This window comes from Lissotriton vulgaris, chromosome 6 (assembly GCF_964263255.1).
Source record: "Lissotriton vulgaris chromosome 6, aLisVul1.2, whole genome shotgun sequence".
Lineage (NCBI taxonomy): Eukaryota > Metazoa > Chordata > Amphibia > Caudata > Salamandridae > Lissotriton > Lissotriton vulgaris.
Genome location: NC_141694.1, coordinates 1253196698 through 1253216576, shown reverse-complemented (window position 1 = coordinate 1253216576; position 19879 = coordinate 1253196698). Strand labels below are relative to the sequence as shown.

Below are 19879 nucleotides of genomic sequence, written 5' to 3'. Positions count from 1 at the left end.
AGTCATATGCACAACACTATGCCTATTCTCCCACACGCACCAATGAGGATGTGGGGGAGGGATACAATGAGGATGAATTTACTTATCCTGCTGACGCAGATCAGGAGGAACCTCAATCCTGGACTGACCCTGTTGACCCTGATGAGCAACACACCACGCCTGATACTCAGTCATGTACTGTCAAGACCTCGCCTACTGAAGACACGGCAGCGTTTAATGATTGATTAAAAGGCCAGCCAAGAACCATGACGTAGAAATGCACGCTGACCCAGTAGAGGAAGACTTTCTGTTTGATACCTTCTCAACCTCCGAAAGATCAGTAAAGACATTGCCTATGCTAAAGGGTGTCCTAAAACATGCTACTGATATTTTCAAGGAGACCACAAGGGCAAGGGTTGTAAACCCAAGGATTGAAAGGAAATACCGGCCTGCGTCTGTGGACCCTACGTACATTAAAGGCCAGCTCCCATTGGACTCCCTAGTAGTGGCTAATGCTCGCAAGAGAGCAAACTCTCAAACAAGTGGTGATGCTCCTCCTCCGGACAAAGAATCCAAATCCAAAATCTTCTGGCAAACGTGTAGCGGCTCAAACGGCTAATATTTGGAGGATCTCAAATACACAAGCCCTATTAGCAAGATATGATAGGGCCCACTACGACACGTTAGAGCAGCTCCTACAACACCTGCCTGATGCTTATAAGGATGGAGCAGAAATGCTGATACAGGAAGGAAAGTTGATTTCAAATGCATCTATTAAGTGTGCACTCGATGCATCAGACACTGCAGCTAGGGCCATCAACACTAGTGTAATGCTGAGACGGCATGCCTGGCTCCGCATCTCTGGTTTTAAACCAGAGATCCAAACAACTTTGCTCAATCAGCCAGTTAACCCTGACTTTCTTTTTGGTCCTGATGTAGACACAACCCATGAAAAGATTAAAAAATACACTGAGACAGCAAAATCCATGGGGGCTCTGCAGTCACAACAGTTCAGGGGCGGTTCCTTTTGTCGCTCCGGTAACAGGGGAGCCTCTAGAGGTCAAGCATCGCAGCAAGCCCAATACAACAAGGGGAGCACGCAGACCACCTATAACAAAAATAACAGGGGTGGATATCGTGGGAACAGCACCAAAGGCAGAGGACGTGGAAATAATAATGCCAGATCCTCCGCCATCAATAAACAGTGACACTTTTTGTCACTGCCCCCAGACCATATAACACCGGTCGGGTGAAGACTCCAGCAGTTCCTGCCAGTCTGGGAAGGCATTACCACAGACAGGTGGGTGAGACAACTTATCCAATAAGGCTATTGTCTGGAACTAACCTCCACTCCTCCCAACATACCCCCAAGGCACCGTCCTATGTCCGCAGAGCATATGCACTTATTGCAGCAAGAAGTACTCTGCATGCTGCAAAAAGGGGCCATAGAACTCGTGCCTTTAGAACAGCAGGGTACAAGGGTGTACTCACTGTACTTCTTAATCCCAAAGAAGGACGGGTCTCTCCGGCCCATTCTAGACCTCAGACCCCTGAACCAGTACATCTTGTCAGAACATTTTCACATGCTGACTTTACAACAAGTTCTGACATTGCTCAGTCAGGGGGACTTCCTAGCAACCCTAGACCTAAAGGATGCATATTTCCACATTCCCATTCACCCAGGTCACAGGAAATATCTCAGGTTAACCGTCAACAACCAGCATTACCAGTTCAAGGTCCTGCCTTTTAGGGTCACTACTGCCCCCAAGGTGTTCACCAAGTGCTTGGCGACAGTGGCTGCGCACCTTTGGAGACAACACATCCATGTCTATCCTTATCTGGACGACTGGCTTGTCTAAAAGAAGTCAGCCCAGCAGTGTGCCAGCCACATGTCCCGCACAATTCACCTCCTACACAGTCTAGGATTTTCACTAAACTACCCAAAATCACACCTTCAACCCGCACATGTGCAACAGTACCTAGGTGCGACAATAAACACTCTGACAGCGACAGCGCAGCCCAACGCTGCCAGAGTCAACAGCATGTAATTGCTAATTCAGAAGTTCAGGCCCCAGCACTCACTCCCAACGCAGGTATTTATGCAGCTGATAGGTATGATGGTCTCCTGCATCTTCATAGTCCCGCACGCGAGGCTACACATGCGTCCCCTTCAATAGTGCTTAGCACGGCAGTGGAACCAGGCTCATGGACATCTAAAAGACCTAGTGTTGGTGACCGGACGTGCATACAACTCTCTGCATTGGTGGAACACACAAAACCTTTGCAGGGGACGACCGTTCCAAGAGCCTGTCCCACAAATAGTGCTGACAACGGACGCATCTCTCCAGGGCTGGGGAACGCATGTCTTCCATTATACCGTGCAGGGACTATGGACGACACAGCAGCAAAAGATGCATATCAACCTGTTGGAGCTGATGGCAATCTTCATGGCACTGAAGGCATTCAAGTTGCATTTGTGCAACAAAGTCGTGCTGATCCGGACAGACAACATGACTGCCATGTATTACATCCAGAAGCAGGGACACACACTCTCCACAATTGTCTCATCTAGCCCAGAGCATGTGGAAGTGGGCCATTCAGAGGAACATGTACCTCATGGCGGAACATCTCCCGGGCAATGACAACCAGATGGCGGACCTGCTCAGCAGGCACATCCATCGGATGCACGACTGGCAGATACACCCCTCGGTGCTCCAACCATATTTCCAGCAGTGGGGTCATCCAGAGATGGACCTATTCGCCACACAGGAAAACGCAAAATGACAAACCTTTGCCGCCAGGTTCCCACACCCGCAGTCTCAGGGCAATGCGATATGGATGAACTGGTCAGGCAGATTTGCGTACGCTTTTCCTCCAGCACCGCACATCCCGCAAACTGCGACAACACTCCATGACGCTCATCCTGGTTGCTCCAACCTGGGCAAGGCAGGTGTGGTACACCACGTTCCTAGAACTTTCAGTGGTGCCTCACCAACGACTGCGCCTCACTCCCAGTCTCCTCTCTCAGAGCCATGGAGACATTCAGCACCCAGATCCGCAACAGTTGAGCCTTGCAATATGGCTCCTGAGGTCATAGAGTTTGGCTACCTCAACTTACCCCCTGACTGTATGAACATCATCAAGGAGGCAAGGAGACCTACTACCAGGGCATGCTAAGCGGCCAAATGGAAGCGATTTGTCATTTACTGTTCCAATAATGACATAAATCTGCTGGATGCATCCACGCAACACATTATCTGTTATTTGCTACACCTATACAGATGCAATCTGGCACACAGTTCCATCAGGATACATTTGGCTGCAATGGCAGCTTATCTTCAAAACAGACAGCATCTTTCTCTTTTCAGGGTGCCAGCCATTAAAGCTTTTATGGAGGGACTCAAAAGAGTGATTCCTCCCAGACACCCTCCTTCTCCTGTCTGGAATCTGAACGTGGTTCTCACAAGATTAATGGGACCACCCTTCGAACCTCTTCACTCTTGTGAGATACAGTTACTAACATGGAAAGTGGCCTTTCTAGTGGTAATCACATCGCTAAGAAGAGTTAGTGAGCTTCAAGCACTAACTATTCAAGAGCCTTTCATGCAGGTTCATGCTAATAAGGTAGTGCTGCGTACCAACCCCACATTCATGCCTAAGGTGGTGTCGCAGTTCCACATTAACCAAACCATAGAGCTACCTGTTTTCTTCCCAAACCCTGATTCAGTGGCAGAACGAGCACTGCACACTTTAGATGTTAAAAGAGCTCTCCTGTATTACGTTGACAGGACAAAGGATTTCAGGAAAACTAAGCAACTGTTTGTTGCCTTCTCCCCACAACACAAAGGGAACCCCATTTCCAAATCGGATATAGCCAGATGGATTGTTAAGTTCATACAAATCTGTTATCAAAAAGCTAAACTCCCATTAACAGTTCCCCCAAGAGCGCATTCCACACGCAAGTTAGGGGCATCCATGGCTTTCCTAGGTAACATTCCCCTAGAGGATATATGTAGAGCAGCCACATGGACCACCATACATACATTTACCAAACACTACTGCGTAGATGTACACTCCAAACAACAAGCTGCTGTAGGACAGGCTGTTCTCAAAACTCTTTTTTCAGACTGCTGCAGCTGGCACGGGCAACCACCGCTAAGGAGGGAACTGCTATTTATTCTATGCACAGATATGAATTCAGCAGCCCACATGCCTCAAACGGAATATGCTACTTACCAGTATGCATCTGTTCTTGGCATGTAGGGCTGCTGACATTCATATCGCCCGCCCTCCTCCCCGGTGCCTGTCGCAGCTGTAGCACTCTCAGGCATGGTCATCACTTACTGTATAACACTCCATCTCTGCCACAATGGCGAAAAACAATCTGAAGATGGAGAGGATGCCCATGCGCACTGTAGTCCAGGGGAGGAGCCACCTATCTCGTGATACTTCGAAGACTCTTCCAGGACAACAATGTGCAATCATCCGGACCCAACACTAGGCGGCGATCTATGCACAGATATGAATGTCAGCAGCCCTACATGCCAAGAACACATGCATACTGGTAAGTAGCATATTCCTTATAGGGATATTATAAGGGACTGTCTTAAATTACAGCAGGTATTCAGTATACCTTGGATAAATTATATCAAAGAGTTCATGAACGACCTAGGTCATACGGAATATTATGAACAGCCGAAATTCCTAGGGCACATCAGTAGGAAATAGCTTAAAATAGAGTGCATGTGCTACTAGAGTCTCTTAGATTATCCTCCGAAATATTGAAGTAGAGTGTTTGTAATAACCAAATGACCTTGACCACTTTTGATATACAGCCATATTTATAATTCATGGAGGGGGCACACGACAAATTTGTTTTAACTCGCTTTAGGTTAGGCATTTTCCATCGCCTAACAAGCTTTCTGCAAATAATGTCCGCTTTATAAACGTCCATGTGACGATATGTCACAGCAAACAATTCATTTTGTGTCTATTGGTAAAGTTCATGAAAAACAGAGAAAGATTTGGATTTTACCGATCTTATGGCTCCTTAGGCAATGTCACTCAGCTTTTTTATCCCTCCAGTACACTATGTGGTCTATGGCATTGTTTTTAAAGAATGTAATTAGATGCAGAAAGGTCATCCTATTGTGATCTTCTGGTGATGCAAATGTGACTGTATTTTATGATACATTTTCATAGCAACAGTGATTGTTGCTTAAGGTTCTTAACTTTATAAATAAGATTTTCCAATATTTCATTAATTTGCACATGGTTTTTAGCTTTTAAATAGAACTTGTGTTTTTCTATATGTATTTTGCTTTTATGATTCCCACTCAAGAAATTGAAGAAAGCTTATATTGTATTGAATACTGTACAAAAGATTTCCCTGTCCCCATTTTCTTAACACCTTAGCTGCTTTGGAACGTCCAGCTCCAGTGCTGAACGTCCAACGGCCGACGGCAGCACTCCCGAGGTAGTGGTGCCGTATGCCGCTGGTATAGGCGCAGCAATTAAGAGGTTAAGGCAGTGAGGTTATGAACTAGCTGTGCAGGAACCATTGCAATAAATGTTTTGTAGTCATTTGTTTTTGAGTAGATGGTAATCTCAAAGATGTTCTGAGACTTTCAGAGAGTTGGACAATGATTTGTTGCATACACAGCTACTTGAAGTTATTCAAGTAAAGCTGGAGGAATAGTAGGAAATGTCTGCAATGTCAATACAATAATTGTCCCAACATATTAATGATATTAAGCTGTCTTTTTATAATAGGCGATGTGGCAGACAGTGCTGACCTGATATTTCGGATTCATGCAGAGGAAAACCTACTTATAAGGAATCCGCAAGACTTGGAAAGAGACGAAAGTCATGAATGTGTCAACACAGGTGATGAAATCTGTTATCTGTGTTTGTGTGATATAACGGATAATTCTGCAGGGAAAAAAGAGGGTATTTAAAAAAGTGATGTTCGTATAGAGACAGAAGAATGTCATGCCTGATTTTAAGAAAAATTCACCTCTATAGCAACAGAAAACCGTACACAATTAATGTACTTCTATACATGTTCAGTGATTGGCACCAGTGCGTCCAACCAAGGACTGTGAATGGGATAAATGCTTCTTTCTCTGCAGAAAAAGCTATATTCTGCTATTTACTTAGTTGGAAAAGTTCCAATCGTGTACAGCCATTGACTGCCTGTATTTTATGAAGGACTCACTACCATACTTCAGCCTATATGTACTAACGCATTTTCTCTTAGGACAAGAATGGGAAACCTTTTTGAAACATCAGGATCTTGGTCTCTTAGCTTTTGCCTAGGATAGGGCAGCCAACTGTACACAACACTCTTTAACCCTCAGACTAGTGACATGTGTACTTCCCCAGTATTATGGTTGACAAGCCTTGTCCTTGACCAATTCTGGGTCCTCCTGTTCTCCATGAGTCATGTTCTTTCTCCAGAAACACCTGATATATGTTAAGCAAAGGCGAGAGATGGTCACTGGAAGACCCATTGTTCATCACGCCTCCCTATCTTGTCTGTTTTGCCTCAATGAAAAAATGATGTCTCAGTAACTGAAGGCACATAAACCTTGGAACCTGTGCAGCCAGATGGGGTTGATTCAACCTTTCTAACATTGATGTGGCAGACAGGAGAGTAACTGAAAAAGAAGTACTGCCTGTGTACTGAACTATCATGAAATTAAAGAAATGTGTGTAGTGTTGAAAGTTTAAGATAAGTGTTGATCACAAGCCATTAGAAGGTATTCATAAAGCCATTTCAAGCAGGATTTGCAGATGGATAACAGCTTTTCAAGAATTTTCATTTGTAGTGGGAAATATTCAGGAGCAAGGAATAGTATAGCAGATTACCTTTCTAGGATGATACCAGATATAGGAGAGTGCTAGGAAGATGTTGAGTTAAGGAATGATATGTATGAATAGAATAGGGTATTGCAAGTGGTGAGTGTGAAGGTTTGAGAAGATGGAGTGACAAAGGCAGTTGCAGTGAGGAATGTCAAAGATTTTGGCTGGTGAGAGAAGAATTATTGGCGCATGAGGGAAAGGAGTACCTCCTATGTCAATTAGGAATAAGTTAATTGAGCAGCCCACAAAGCCTATGTCGATTTAAAAAAAAACCTAAGGTGATACTGAGAAAGGATTATTGCTGGTGATCAGGGATAGATGTACAAGTTGAGAAAGTGGCGTGCGAATGCTTTGAGTGTGCACAAAGTGATAAGATCTACAAAGCAAGAACCCTACAGATCGTGGAAAGGAGATTGCCTAATGGTCTATGGGACGATATTGCGTAGGACACTAAAGGGCCTGAGCGGATAAAGATGGGGCAGTATGTTATTGTCTTAAAGGATATGTATTCCAGTTGGCCTGAGATCTTAATATTGATCAGTGTTGAGTCTAGAAGTGGCTAAATTCCTTTGAAAACGTGTTTGCAATGAAATGGGTTAAGCTCTACTGACAGATAATGGGGTGCAACGTACACCAGGAGAACGGAGCGCTTCTTGAGAAGAGAGTTCTGCAGCAGACGAAATTTATTTTGTATTATCCCATGCAAACCGAATGATCCAGACACTTAACAGTACACTAAAACAGACCCGGTAGCTAGTCAGATGTCTAGTAAGGCTTAGCAAAATGTTATGAGGGAAGGTGCAAGTGTATAAACTTATACAACGTGCTATGATTTGGGGGAGGGGGAGATATTGTTTGAACTCTTCCTCAACAGAAAACCCAACTCCTTTATGATCCCAGCTTGAGCGAATGAGGGCAGATATGTAAGGAGATTTTAAAATGTGGAAAGCTAAGGAGTATGATAAAGCTGGAGCTTAGAAAATATTGATGTGAGGAAGATAGGGAAGTGCGTGAAAGGATGATGGTGAGATTTCCTGGGGTTTGTAGAGGTGATGTAAAATTCTCTAAACGTCTAAAAGTAATTAAACTTTTCATAAATGCTATCAATGCAGAGTAACATGGATTCGTAACATATACAGGTATGGCATTTTTTAGGTGGTGACTGGGAAGTGGTAGAGGAGAATGTTCCAAGAAAAGTTGTCCGGAAGAAGACCAAACCTGTTTATTGGAAAGATTATGTGTAATGAGAATGCATTCATCTGAATTACCTCCTCTGTGGCCATATAATAAGAACACATTTTGTTGAGTTACAAGATGTATGTTTCATTGTTTCTTTCAATATCATAGAATTTGGATGTGTGTGTTATCTTCAGCATCTTCATTGCAGAACGAAGTAGAATTTGGTGATACGTCACGTAATGTAGATGAGGAGAGGGGTAGAATGTGAAGTCTGCATAGACTAGATGTTTAATGGAGTCCTGGAGCAGCACGATGGAGGATGCTGTTAGATGAGGCTTGTAAGGAAGCTAGGAAGGATTTAATACAACTATACACTGTATCCCTTGTTGTTCTACTAATTTAACAACATTTTTAACAGCAAGAGGGTACATGAGAAGTGAGTTAAAATTATACAGAAAGACGAAGTACATAAAATAATAGGTCATGGTAGTTTGTTAATGAGCTGTAAAGTTGAAGTATAATTCTGAGTTAAAGATGTGTAATGGCAGGTTAGGTAACCAGCATTTGCAATGCAATAGGTCTCGCATTAGGAAAGTGTGAGCTATTGGTATTGTGAATGACATTTTTTTTTTAAATATGTGTTGGCTTTTAAACTATATAAATTAATAGCATTGTTATTCACAAAGCCAATAGCTTACACTTTCCTAATGCGAGTCCTATTGGCTATGGCATTGCTTGTTGTTAGCAAGCAAGGACAGTGCTGTTGTGTTGCTGAGTGATGATGTGGTTGGGCTGAGTGATGTGGTGGTGTCCCCGAGTGATGTGGTGGTGTCCCCGAGTGATGTGGTGGTGTCCCCGAGTGATGTGGTGGTGTCCCCGAGTGATGTGGTGGTGTCCCCGAGTGATGTGGTGGTGTGGTGTCCCCGATGTGATGTGGAGGTGTGGTGTCCCCGAGTGATGTGGTGGTGTCCCCGAGTGATGTGGTGGTGTCCCCGAGTGATGTGGTGGTGTCCCTGAGTGATGTGGTGGTGTCCCTGAGTGATGTGGTGGTGTCCCTGAGTGATGTGGTGGTGTCCCTGAGTGATGTGGTGGTGTCCCGGAGTGATGTGGTGGTGTCCCGGAGTGATGTGGTGGTGTCCCCGAGTGATGTCGTGGTGTCCCCGAGTGATGTGGTGGTGTCCCCGAGTGATGTGGTGGTGTCCCCGAGTGATGTGGTGGTGTGGTGTCCCCGAGTGATGTGGTGGTGTGGTGTCCCCGAGTGATGTGGAGATGTGGTGTCCCCGAGTGATGTGGTCGTGTCCCCGAGTGATGTGGTGGTGTCCCCGAGTGATGTGGTGGTGTCCCCGAGTGATGTGGTGGTGTCCCCGAGTGATGTGGTGGTGTCCGCAAGTGATGTGGTGGTGTCCGCAAGTGATGTGGTGGTGTCCCCGAGTGATGTGGTGGTGTCCCCGAGTGATGTGGTGGTGTCCCCGAGTGATGTGGTGGTGTCCCTGAGTGATGTGGTGGTGTCCCCGAGTGATGTGGTGGTGTCCCCGAGTGATGTGGTGGTGTGGTGTCCCCGAGTGATGTGGAGGTGTGGTGTCCCCGAGTGATGTGGTGGTGTCCCCGAGTGATGTGGTGGTGTCCCCGAGTGATGTGGTGGTGTCCCCGAGTGATGTGGTGGTGTCCCCGAGTGATGTGGTGGTGTGGTGTCCCCGAGTGATGTGGAGGTGTGGTGTCCCCGAGTGATGTGGTGGTGTCCCCGAGTGATGTGGTGGTGTCCCCGAGTGATGTGGTGGTGTCCCCGAGTGATGTGGTGGTGTCCCTGAGTGACTTGGTGGTGTCCCTGAGTGATATGGTGGTGTTCCTGAGTGATGTGGTGGTGTCCCTGAGTGATGTGGTGGTGTCCCCGAGTGATGTGGTGGTGTCCCCGAGTGATGTGGTGGTGTGGTGTCCCCGAGTGATGTGGAGGTGTGGTGTCCCCGAGTGATGTGGTGGTGTCCCCGAGTGATGTGGTGGTGTCCCCGAGTGATGTGGTGGTGTCCCCGAGTGATGTGGTGGTGTGGTGTCCCCGAGTGATGTGGAGGTGTGGTGTCCCCGAGTGATGTGGTGGTGTCCCCGAGTGATGTGGTGGTGTCCCCGAGTGATGTGGTGGTGTCCCTGAGTGACTTGGTGGTGTCCCTGAGTGATATGGTGGTGTTCCTGAGTGATATAGTGGTGTCCCCGAGTGATGTGGTGGTGTCCCCGAGTGATGTGGTGGTGTCCCCGAGTGATGTGGTGGTGTCCCCAAGTGATGTGGTGGTGTCGGCGAGTGATGTGGTGGTGTCCCCGAGTGATGTGGTGGTGTCCCTGAGTGATGTGGTGGTGTCCCTGAGTGATAGGGTGGTGTCCCCGAGTGATGTGGTGGTGTCCGCGAGTGATGTGGTGGTGTCCCCGGGTGATGTGGTGGTGTCCCCGGGTGATGTGGTGGTGTCCCCGAGTGATGTGGTGGTGTCCCAGAGGGATGTGGTGGTGTCCCCGAGTCATGTGGTGGTGTCCCCGAGTCATGTGGTGGTGTCCCCGAGTCATGTGGTGGTGTCCCCGAGTGATGTGGTGGTGTCCCTGAGTGACTTGGTGGTGTCCCTGAGTGATATGGTGGTGTTCCTGAGTGATATAGTGGTGTCCCCGAGTGATGTGGTGGTGTCCCCGAGTGATGTGGTCGTGTCCCCGAGTGATGTGGTGGTGTCCCCGAGTGATGTGGTTGTGCCCCTGAGTGATGTGGTTGTGCCCCTGAGTGATGTGGTGGTGTTCCTGAGTGATGTGGTGTGTGAGGGTGAGGGTGTGTGGGAGTGTGGGGGGGTGAGGGTGAGAGGGTTGTGAGGGTGTGGGGTGTGAGGTTGTGAGGGTGTTTGAGGAAAGAATGAAAGAGGAAGACATTTGCGCAGAGGGGGGCGGGGGAGAGGAGGCATTCGGGATAAAACAACACACAGTTCGTTTTAAAAAGGAGTCATTGGTCAGTTGTCACTCGTGATCAAAAATGCAAGGGCTGCGACCTTTTCACTGCAACATTATATCATCATGGCTGCCAGATTGGAGAGGAGTGGCCAAATAATAAGAACACATTTTGTTGAGTTACAAGATGTATGTTTCATTGTTTCTTTCAATATCATAGAATTTGGATGTGTGTGGTATCTTCAGCATCTTCATTGCAGAACGAAGTAGAATTTGGTGATGTAGATGAGGAGAGGGGTAGAATGTGAAGTGTGCATAGACTAGATGTTTAATGGAGCTGAGTGATGTGGTGGTGTCCCCGAGGGATGTGGTGGTGTCCCCGAGTGATGTGGTGGTGTCCCCGAGTGATGTGGTGGTGTCCCTGAGTGATGTGGTGGTGTCCCCGAGTGATGTGGTGGTGTCCCCGAGTGATGTGGTGGTGTCCATGAGTGATGTGGTGGTGTCCCCGAGGGATGTGGTGGTGTCCCCGAGTGATGTGGTGGTGTCCCCGAGTGATGTGGTGGTGTCCCCGAGTGATGTGGTGGTGTCCCTGAGTGATGTGGTGGTGTCCCCGAGTGATGTGGTGGTGTCCCCGAGTGATGTGGTGGTGTCCATGAGTGATGTGGTGGTGTCCCCGAGTGATGTGGTGGTGTCCCTGAGTGATGTGGTGGTGTCCCCGAGTGATGTGGTGGTGTCCCCGAGTGATGTGGTGGTGTCCCCGAGTGATGTGGTGGTGTCCCCGAGTGATGTGGTGGTGTCCCCGAGTGATGTGGAGGTGTCCCCGAGTGATGTGGTGGGGTCTCAGAGTGATGTGGTGGGGTCTCAGAGTGATGTGGTGGTGTCCCAAAGTGATGTGGTGGTGTCCCAGAATGATGTGGTGGTGTCCCAGAGTGATGTGGTGGTGTCCCAGAGTAATGTGGTGGTGTCCCAAAGTGATGTGGTGGTGTCTCAGAGTGATGTGGTGGTGTCCCAAAGTGATGTGGTGGTGTCCCAGAGTGATGTGGTGGTGTCCCAGAGTAATGTGGTGGTGTTTCAGAGTGATGTGGTGGGGTCTCAGAGTGATGTGGTGGTGTCCCCGAGTGATGTGGTGGTGTCCCCGAGTGATGTGGTGGTGTCCATGAGTGATGTGGTGGTGTCCCCGAGTGATGTGGTGGTGTCCCCGAGTGATGTGGTGGTGTCCCCGAGTGATGTGGTGGTGTTACTGAGTGATGTGGTGGTGTTACTGAGTGATGTGGTGGTGCCCCTGAGTGATGTGGTGGTGCCCCTGAGTGATGTGGTGGTGCCCCTGAGTGATGTGGTGGTGCCCCCGAGTGATGTGGTGGTGCCCCCGAGTGATGTGGTGGTGCCCCCGAGTGATGTGGTGGTGCCCCCGAGTGATGTGGTGGTGCCCCTGAGTGATGTGGTGGTGCCCCTGAGTGATGTGGTGGTGCCCCTGAGTGATGTGGTGGTGTTCCTGAGTGATGTGGTGTGTGAGGGTGAGGGTGTGTGGGAGTGTGAGGGGGTGAGGGTGAAAGGGTTGTGAGGGTGTGTGAGGAAAGAATGAATGAGGAAGACATTTGCGCAGGGGGTGGCGGGGGAGAGCAGGCATTCTGGATAAAACAACACACAGTTTGTTTTAAAAAGGAGTCATTGGTCAGTTGTCACTCGTGATTAAAAATGCAAGGGCTGCGACCTTTTCACTGCAACATTATATCATCATGGCTGCCAGATTGGAGAGGAGTCTCACTGGTTACCACTCCTAATATAATATTTTGATAGGCTTCAATGCACTATATAGATAGTCCGGGTCCCAAACATGTTCTCCTCAACGATGCGAAAAACAAAATGTGTTCATTTTTGCGGCCGCGTTCATGTGGTATCTGTGTGAAGTCAGTCCAGGATAACCGGGTGCGCGCCTCTGCGTGTTCAGGGGTTTCATGCCCAAGAGGATATGGCTTAACAATCAGAGCAGCCGAGTTTGAAGCTGGGGAACCAGGTTCGAGCCTGTGATTCTCTGCAAATCTGCCTGTGCCTTAAAAAATATATATACTGTGTCCTTCTGTAATGCAACTTGTGCTCATGCACAGCACTCTGATACCTTGGAGTCCCGATCGCGCAATACAAATTTTGTTAAATAACAAGTCCCAGCACTTTCCAGTCACAAATTAAGCAGGGATAGCGAAAAGGGGGGCGGGGGAGAGCAAGGAAAGAATGAAAGAGGAAGACATTTGCGCAGAGGGGGGCGGGGGACAGGAGGCATTCTGGATAAAACAACACACAGCTCACAGTTCGTTTTAACAAGTCCTGCAGTTCTGAAGTCGGCCGCTCCGCACATTAGCCTATCTCTCTCTTTCACTATGCTGCATGTCCTGGTGCTGCCAGTCGGGGTGTAGTGAGCACTAGCTAAGTTTTGCATAGTATAGAAGACACACAGATAATAGCTAAACGTATTCAGTAAACTCAAAATCAAACTATGCGATGTGGGCAAGCAAAAGCAACAAAAAGTTCGGGAAAGGCACTCCTATAAAAAAATTAACTTTGCAATGTGTTCAAAAAGCCAAAGAAATATAAAAGCAAGCAGATTGCAGACAAAGCTGAAACGGACAAAAACATGGTGCTTTTGTATCAAAGATTTAGAGCTTACCTCTAACACAATAAATAAAGTAGTAAACAAAGCGTTGCACGGCATGTGTAACATATTTGAAAGCAATGTCACTGGTGAGAGGAGAAATGCGAGACACGGCCTGGCGGCCGTGAAAGTGAAAACAGTAATGCAGAGCTAAGAAGTGGCTTAACAATCAGAGCAGCCGAGTTTGAAGCTGGGGAACCAGGTTCGAGCCTGTGATTCTCTGCAAATCTGCCTGTGCCTTAAAAAATATATATACTGTGTCCTTCTGTAATGCAACTTGTGCTCATGCAAAGCACTCTGATACCTTGGAGTCGAGTTTGCGCAATACAAATTATGTTAAATTACAAGTCCCGGCACTTTCCAGTCACAAATTAAGAAGGGATAGTGCAAAGGGGGGCGGGGGAGAGGAGGCGGGGGAGAGCAAGGAAAGAATGAAAGAGGAAGACAATTGCGCAGAGGGGGGCGGGGGAGAGGAGGCATTCTGGATAAAACAACACACAGCTCACAGTTCGTTTTAACAAGTCCTGCAGTTCTGAAGTCGGCCGATCCGCACCTTAGCCTATCTCTCTCTTTCACTATGCTGCATGTCCTGGTGCTGCCAGTCAGGGTGTAGTGAGCACTGGCTAAGCTTTGCATAGTATAGAGGACGCACAGATAATTGCTAAAAGTATTCAATAAACTCAAAATCAAACTATGCGATGTGGGCAAGCAAAAGCAACAAAAAGTTCGGGAAAGGCACTCCTATAAAAAAATTAACTTTGCGATGTGTTCAAAAAGCCAAAGAAATATAAAAGCAAGCAGATTGCAGACAAAGCTGAAACGGACAAAAACATGGTGCTTTTGTATCAAAGATTTAGAGCTTACCTCACACGCAATAAACAAAGTAGTAAACAAAGCGCTGCACGGCATGTGTAACCAATCCAAAAATTCTTTATTTCGGCCATTTGAGACCATAAAAGATGCAGTAAAAACATATAAAACACATGCGAACATACAATGTAAAAAACAGTGCAAGGAAGCGAAGGACTAATTAATTCAATACATATAAGAATCTGGGAAGTTAAAAACCCAATTAATGCAGTTCATTTCACATTTCGAAGTTAAAAGTTACCCTTTCAGTATTTTTCCCCTTATCTGCCACGTAGCGATTAGATACTTGGCTACAGCAAAACCAATAAAGTGCCGGATGCTTGTCTTCAGAATTCTGTATGATTGTAGATCGTTTCTAAAGCCCAGATTCCTACACAGTGGCACTAGCCAGTACTTTCCCGGTCTACTGTAAGCAGGGCAAAAAAACAGCACGTGTAGTTCGTCCTCAACATTCTTGCTGCACCCAGGACAGATTTTGTCGTCCAGCGTTGTCCATTTGCTTGTGAAGGCTTCAAGGGGCAGCGTGCCAAACCTCCATTGGATAAAAAGTTTCCTTGCACTGATAGAAAATATAATATCCATGTATCCTTCAAAGTAAAAAGAACTTTTGGTGGCCAGGAATTGTTCAGTAAGGGAGACGATTTTCGAGGCACACACGAGCGAAGTTAGGCTCTTGTCCTTGAAAGTCTTGGTGAGCGTTTTGCGGGACGCCCCTAGACAGCCTCTTTCGGGATCATCCCACAGATCAGCCAGTCCCAGTCGGTAGAATTCTCATTTTACATATGCCACCCATGGAATTCTGTCGCAACAGTTAAGACTCAGAACGTGCTTCAGATCTTGCCTATAGTGGAAGAGTTCACTGGTGGACCAAAGCCTATGCCAATACCTCAATGGCTTTAGAGCCAGTTCATCCCCTATTGAGGGGAGCCCCAAATCTAGTCTTAGTGGTAGCAGGGGTGTGCCTTGTGGTAGAGCCAGCAAGCGTCTAAGGAAGTTATTTTCCACCTTGACAAGTTCTGTCCCAACATTATGACCCCACAGCTCACCACCATAAGATGAAGCTGCTCTGGCTTGGGTTTTGTACATCTCCAGGGCTGGACTAACTGGTTTGAAGGTTAAAGAATTTGAGACCTTCAAAATTGCCCCCACCATTTGGGATAGCTTTAGACAGGATCTTGCTATCTGTGGACCCCAAGATAGATTTTCATGTAGAGGTACCCCCAGATACTGGAACGTTCTAACCCTTTCCAGCCTATCAGATCCCAAGGTTGGATTAGGCCTAGTGGTTGACGAGGGATTGAATACCATGAATTTGTTTTTTTCTGCGTTGATCTCAAGGCCATGCGCCCTGCAGAAATCCCCAAACCCATCCAGTGTCCTTTGGATCCCCATCGGGGATTTGGAGAGCAGGAGGGTATCATCTGCAAACATAATTGCTGGAACCCTCCTGCCTGCCAGCCTGGGGGCATCGTTGTTCCTGACATTGTCAAGGTGAGATATTACACCATTAACAAAGAGGCAAAACAGGGTCGGTGCGAGGACACAACCCTGTCTTACCTCCCTGCGGACTGGAAATCTAGATGACAGCGCCCCCTCCCTCCCGCACCTGACCTGGGCAAAATTTCCATCATGGAGCCTAATTATTGCCTGTAGTAGCTGTGGAGGAACACCTAGCTCCCTAAGGACCGCCCATAGTTTCTTGCGTGGTACCAAGTCAAATGCGGACCTCAGGTCCACGAACACCATGTACAGACCCCCCCCCCCCACCTCAATCCCCACCGTTTTCCAGTAGAGAAGGAGGAGGCGAAAAATCTGGTCCATGGTTGACGTGTTCTTCCTGAAGCCCGCCTGGAGCGGACTAAGGATCGCATTGTCTTCCATCCAGTCCAGGAGGTGGTCCAGCAGGAGACGGGCGAAGAGTTTTTGAGGTACATCTATAAGGCTGATCGGCCTGTAGTTGGCTGGGAGCAGAGGAGAGCCCTTTTTAAAAATCGGTACTATCTCTGCCCCCAGCCAAGTACAGGGGATCTCCATCCCTCCTAAAATAGAGTTAAAAATAATAAGCAAATAGGGACCCCAGATCTCTGGCTGGTGTCTAAACAAATCTCCAGGGAGTTTATCGAGACCTATAGCATTTAATACCTCACCCAGTGTAAACTCTAGTTTTTCATTGGGCTCAGAGGGGCTATCAGGAACTGACTCTGGGGGAATTACAGAAGTATCTTGATACAGTTTACTGAAGTGGGATTCCCATATTGAGGCAGCGATGTTTGGCTCCACAGCTGATTTCGGCTCCCCTGTACCTGTATGAAGTAGTGACCAGAATTTTCTTGAGTCCTTGGTTTCCAGTGCCAATGATAGGCCATGCCATCTATCTCAATCCCATTCGGACTTTGCATGGGCGATGGCTTCCCTATATTTCCGTCTCATCTCAGATACTTTAAGTTTATCGGTGCCAGACTTGACCATAGAGATCAATTCTGTTTTTATCTTTTTGCACGTGGAATTGTACCAAGCTGAGGTTGGTGTCCTCTTTTTCCTGCTCACGGTCTCAGGGTAGAAAATCTCTCCTAAGCTTCCCACTAGGTCTACATGAATTTGACCTAGTTTCTCGTTAAAGTCATTAGTTTTGGGTTTATTTATCAGTTCATCCATTTCAACTAACTTTGGGAGCGCCAAGTCATAGATTTTCGTAATGCACTCTGATGAATTGACTAGTTTCCCCATCTCACCCTACGTCTGTTATTAGATAGAAATAGGGACCCTGTGTCCTGCTTTGGGTCATTGAGTGGTGTGCCTTCTTTGGGCCCTGGGTGTACCATATCCAAGCAGAGAGCATTATGATCGCTATCTGCTCTTTCAATCACCCTGAAGTTCAAAACCGTGGTCCACATGCTTGTATCTACCAAAATGTAGTCCAAACGCGATTCCTGGTCCTTCCTATTGAAGGTGCACACTGAAGGGGCATCAGATGGTGTGCGCCCATTACAGGCCCTCAGGGCATGGTTCAAGGTAAGGGTCGTGATCTGCAACGCTAAGGGGGACCATGATTTCAGGTTTGGAGATTGGCAGGGGGGAATTCCCCAGTAATCATCCTCAGCTGTTAGAGCACCCTCCTTTAAACCTTTTGTTGGTTCAAAGTGGCAATTGAAATCCCCACCCATCAATATCTTGCAATCCACGGGTAGTTGTCCCAGAAATGAAGATAGATCGTCTAGGGTGGATGATTCCATGGAAACACTTACTGGACGCAAGTACACATTGACAATCGCCAGGTTGTAGGCATATGGCCATTTTAGAAGAACACATTGTATGTCCTCCGAATGGGTTGGTATTATCTCTGCTATACAACCTATGTGGCTAGCCACCCAGATAGCGAGACCACCGGAAGGCCTCCCTTTGCCACCTCACCTAACATGGACATAGAAAGTTGCATAACCCACCCTGGGGTAAGCTTCCCTAGCCCAAGTCTCCTGAAAGAGACAGATGTCATTACTATCTGCTAGGGTCCCCCAGTCGCTGGAATCTACATTATTGGCGATGCCTGCAGCGTTCCATGAAAGGACCTTCATCCTTTTCGGACCTGGCTTGGATGCCATTCCCCTCATTCTCTCACCATCTATATCTGTACATATTTGAAAACAATGTCACTGGTGAGAGGAGAAATGCGAAACACGGCCTGGCGGCCGTGAAAGTGAAAACAGTAATGCAGAGCTAAGGAGTGAAAGGCGCCCTCAACACAGCACACGTCTGAACAAGAACATCGCAGAAAGAAAAAAAAGCGGCCGGGAAAGGATCCCTTTGAAGTGGCCGTGAAAGTGAAAGCAATTAGGGGGAGGAGAATTGAGGCCAGCGCACGCTGGGGAAGCCTGTGGGAGGGAGGCTGATGGCTTTGATGTGGGGAAATGTGCGTTCTTGTGTTCACGTGAACTGTTTGAAATCCGCCCGATGGTTTGAGTAACTTTTTTGCCTCCTATAATTCTCGGCTATTCATTCCTTGCGGAATGGGATAGGCAAGACCTAAAAAGTGTAATCGGAGATGAAAAAAAAGGATGTAATGGCAAATTAAAGGTATAAAAGTTGAGATAAAGGTGTCATTAGACGATCTAAAGTTTCGATGAGAGTTGAGAATTGGTCTGAATAGATCACTATTAAAAGATGTACTAACAGGCAAGTTACAGCTGAAATGAGAAAAAAGGTTAATGTTAAATGAGAGAGATCGGGTCTAAATAGTTACAGCAAAGGGCAGAATGAGAGGCAAGGTTATGGTGTATTAAGAGCCGAAGTAAGAGGAGTCTGCCAAAGGGTGTAATGAAAGATGAACAAGAGTAGATGTTTAAGAAGCATGATTAAATTTTAAATTAGATGAAAAATTACTATTAGCATTAATGTATCTACCTCAATTCCTATGCTACCTAACACTTCAGGGTTTGTTTATTTGAACCCTACCTATATTTTAATTTTACATGCCATGTCTCTAAAATCCGCTAGCCTTGCAACACTTGAAACACCTAGTGCACTGGCACTATGTCTAATACCTCGGCTAGTTACCTTATTAGTGCCTGTGAAGATTACAGTTTATTTACTATGACGCAGAGCTGTTTTTATTAAAAAGAAGCCATTTCTGGATTTGAGGCTACATATAGAATTCTGCCATTTTCCCATAATATTTTAAGTTCTGGAAGAGGATGTCTATTGAGAGGATATTTCTATCTTCTAATCCTGGTCTTAAACCTCTTTTTCATTTAATATAAGCAAGAAATTGACTAATAAACACTGCTGTGTACCTGGTACCCTTAGTTCCCTGATGTCTGTGTGCTGCACCAGAGACTCTGCTTGTTCAGTGTTCCAGTGAGATCAAAGCCAAATGTGAATGCATCTTTTCTACCTCTTACCCTGAATATGTTGTGATGAAGACTCGCTGCATTCTGAATCTCCCTTGTGATCTCTCCCTCCCACATCAACTTTTTAAACACAACTTGTCTTTACATATGAGCTACTAATTGTAAGCGATATGGACTCACTAAAGAAACAAGTGTTTTGTTATGTGTTCTGTCTCAACAGATTTGTTACTAAGCTGTTAATTGATATGGACTCTCTCTATCCTCCATACTAAAACTCTGTTGTGTTATGTTTTCTACTCTGACACATTAATTGTATGGGTACTGTTTGATATCAAAACCAAAGGGGATGATGGGTGGAGTGTTGAACATTGCCAGCACTCCCCCCCCCCCCCCAGTCAACTGATCTGGGTTTAATCCATCATCATTCTTTAGCTCACTCCGCCACCCCAGTTCAGACATGGCCATATGCAAATCAGTCTGACCCTGTGCCTCATGGGAACAGTCCAGCCGAACTGCCAAGCCATGTCTTCCCTGGACTGGAAACAAGCATCCTGGGACCGGTTTCTGGCTAATCAGCCGTCATCAG

At 46.7% G+C, this 19879-nt stretch overlaps 1 protein-coding gene across 2 annotated transcripts in view; it reads left to right on the top strand.

The window, feature by feature from the left end:
* Nucleotides 1-19879, top strand: part of LOC147708712 (uncharacterized) — a 260521-nt gene that overhangs the window by 64471 nt on the left and 176171 nt on the right. For both annotated transcript variants that reach the window (XM_086927366.1, XM_086927367.1), the window contains exon 4: nucleotides 5752-5865. In XM_086927366.1, coding sequence (XP_086783492.1) covers nucleotides 5752-5865 — 114 coding nt within the window. The remainder of the gene's footprint in view (nucleotides 1-5751; nucleotides 5866-19879) is intronic.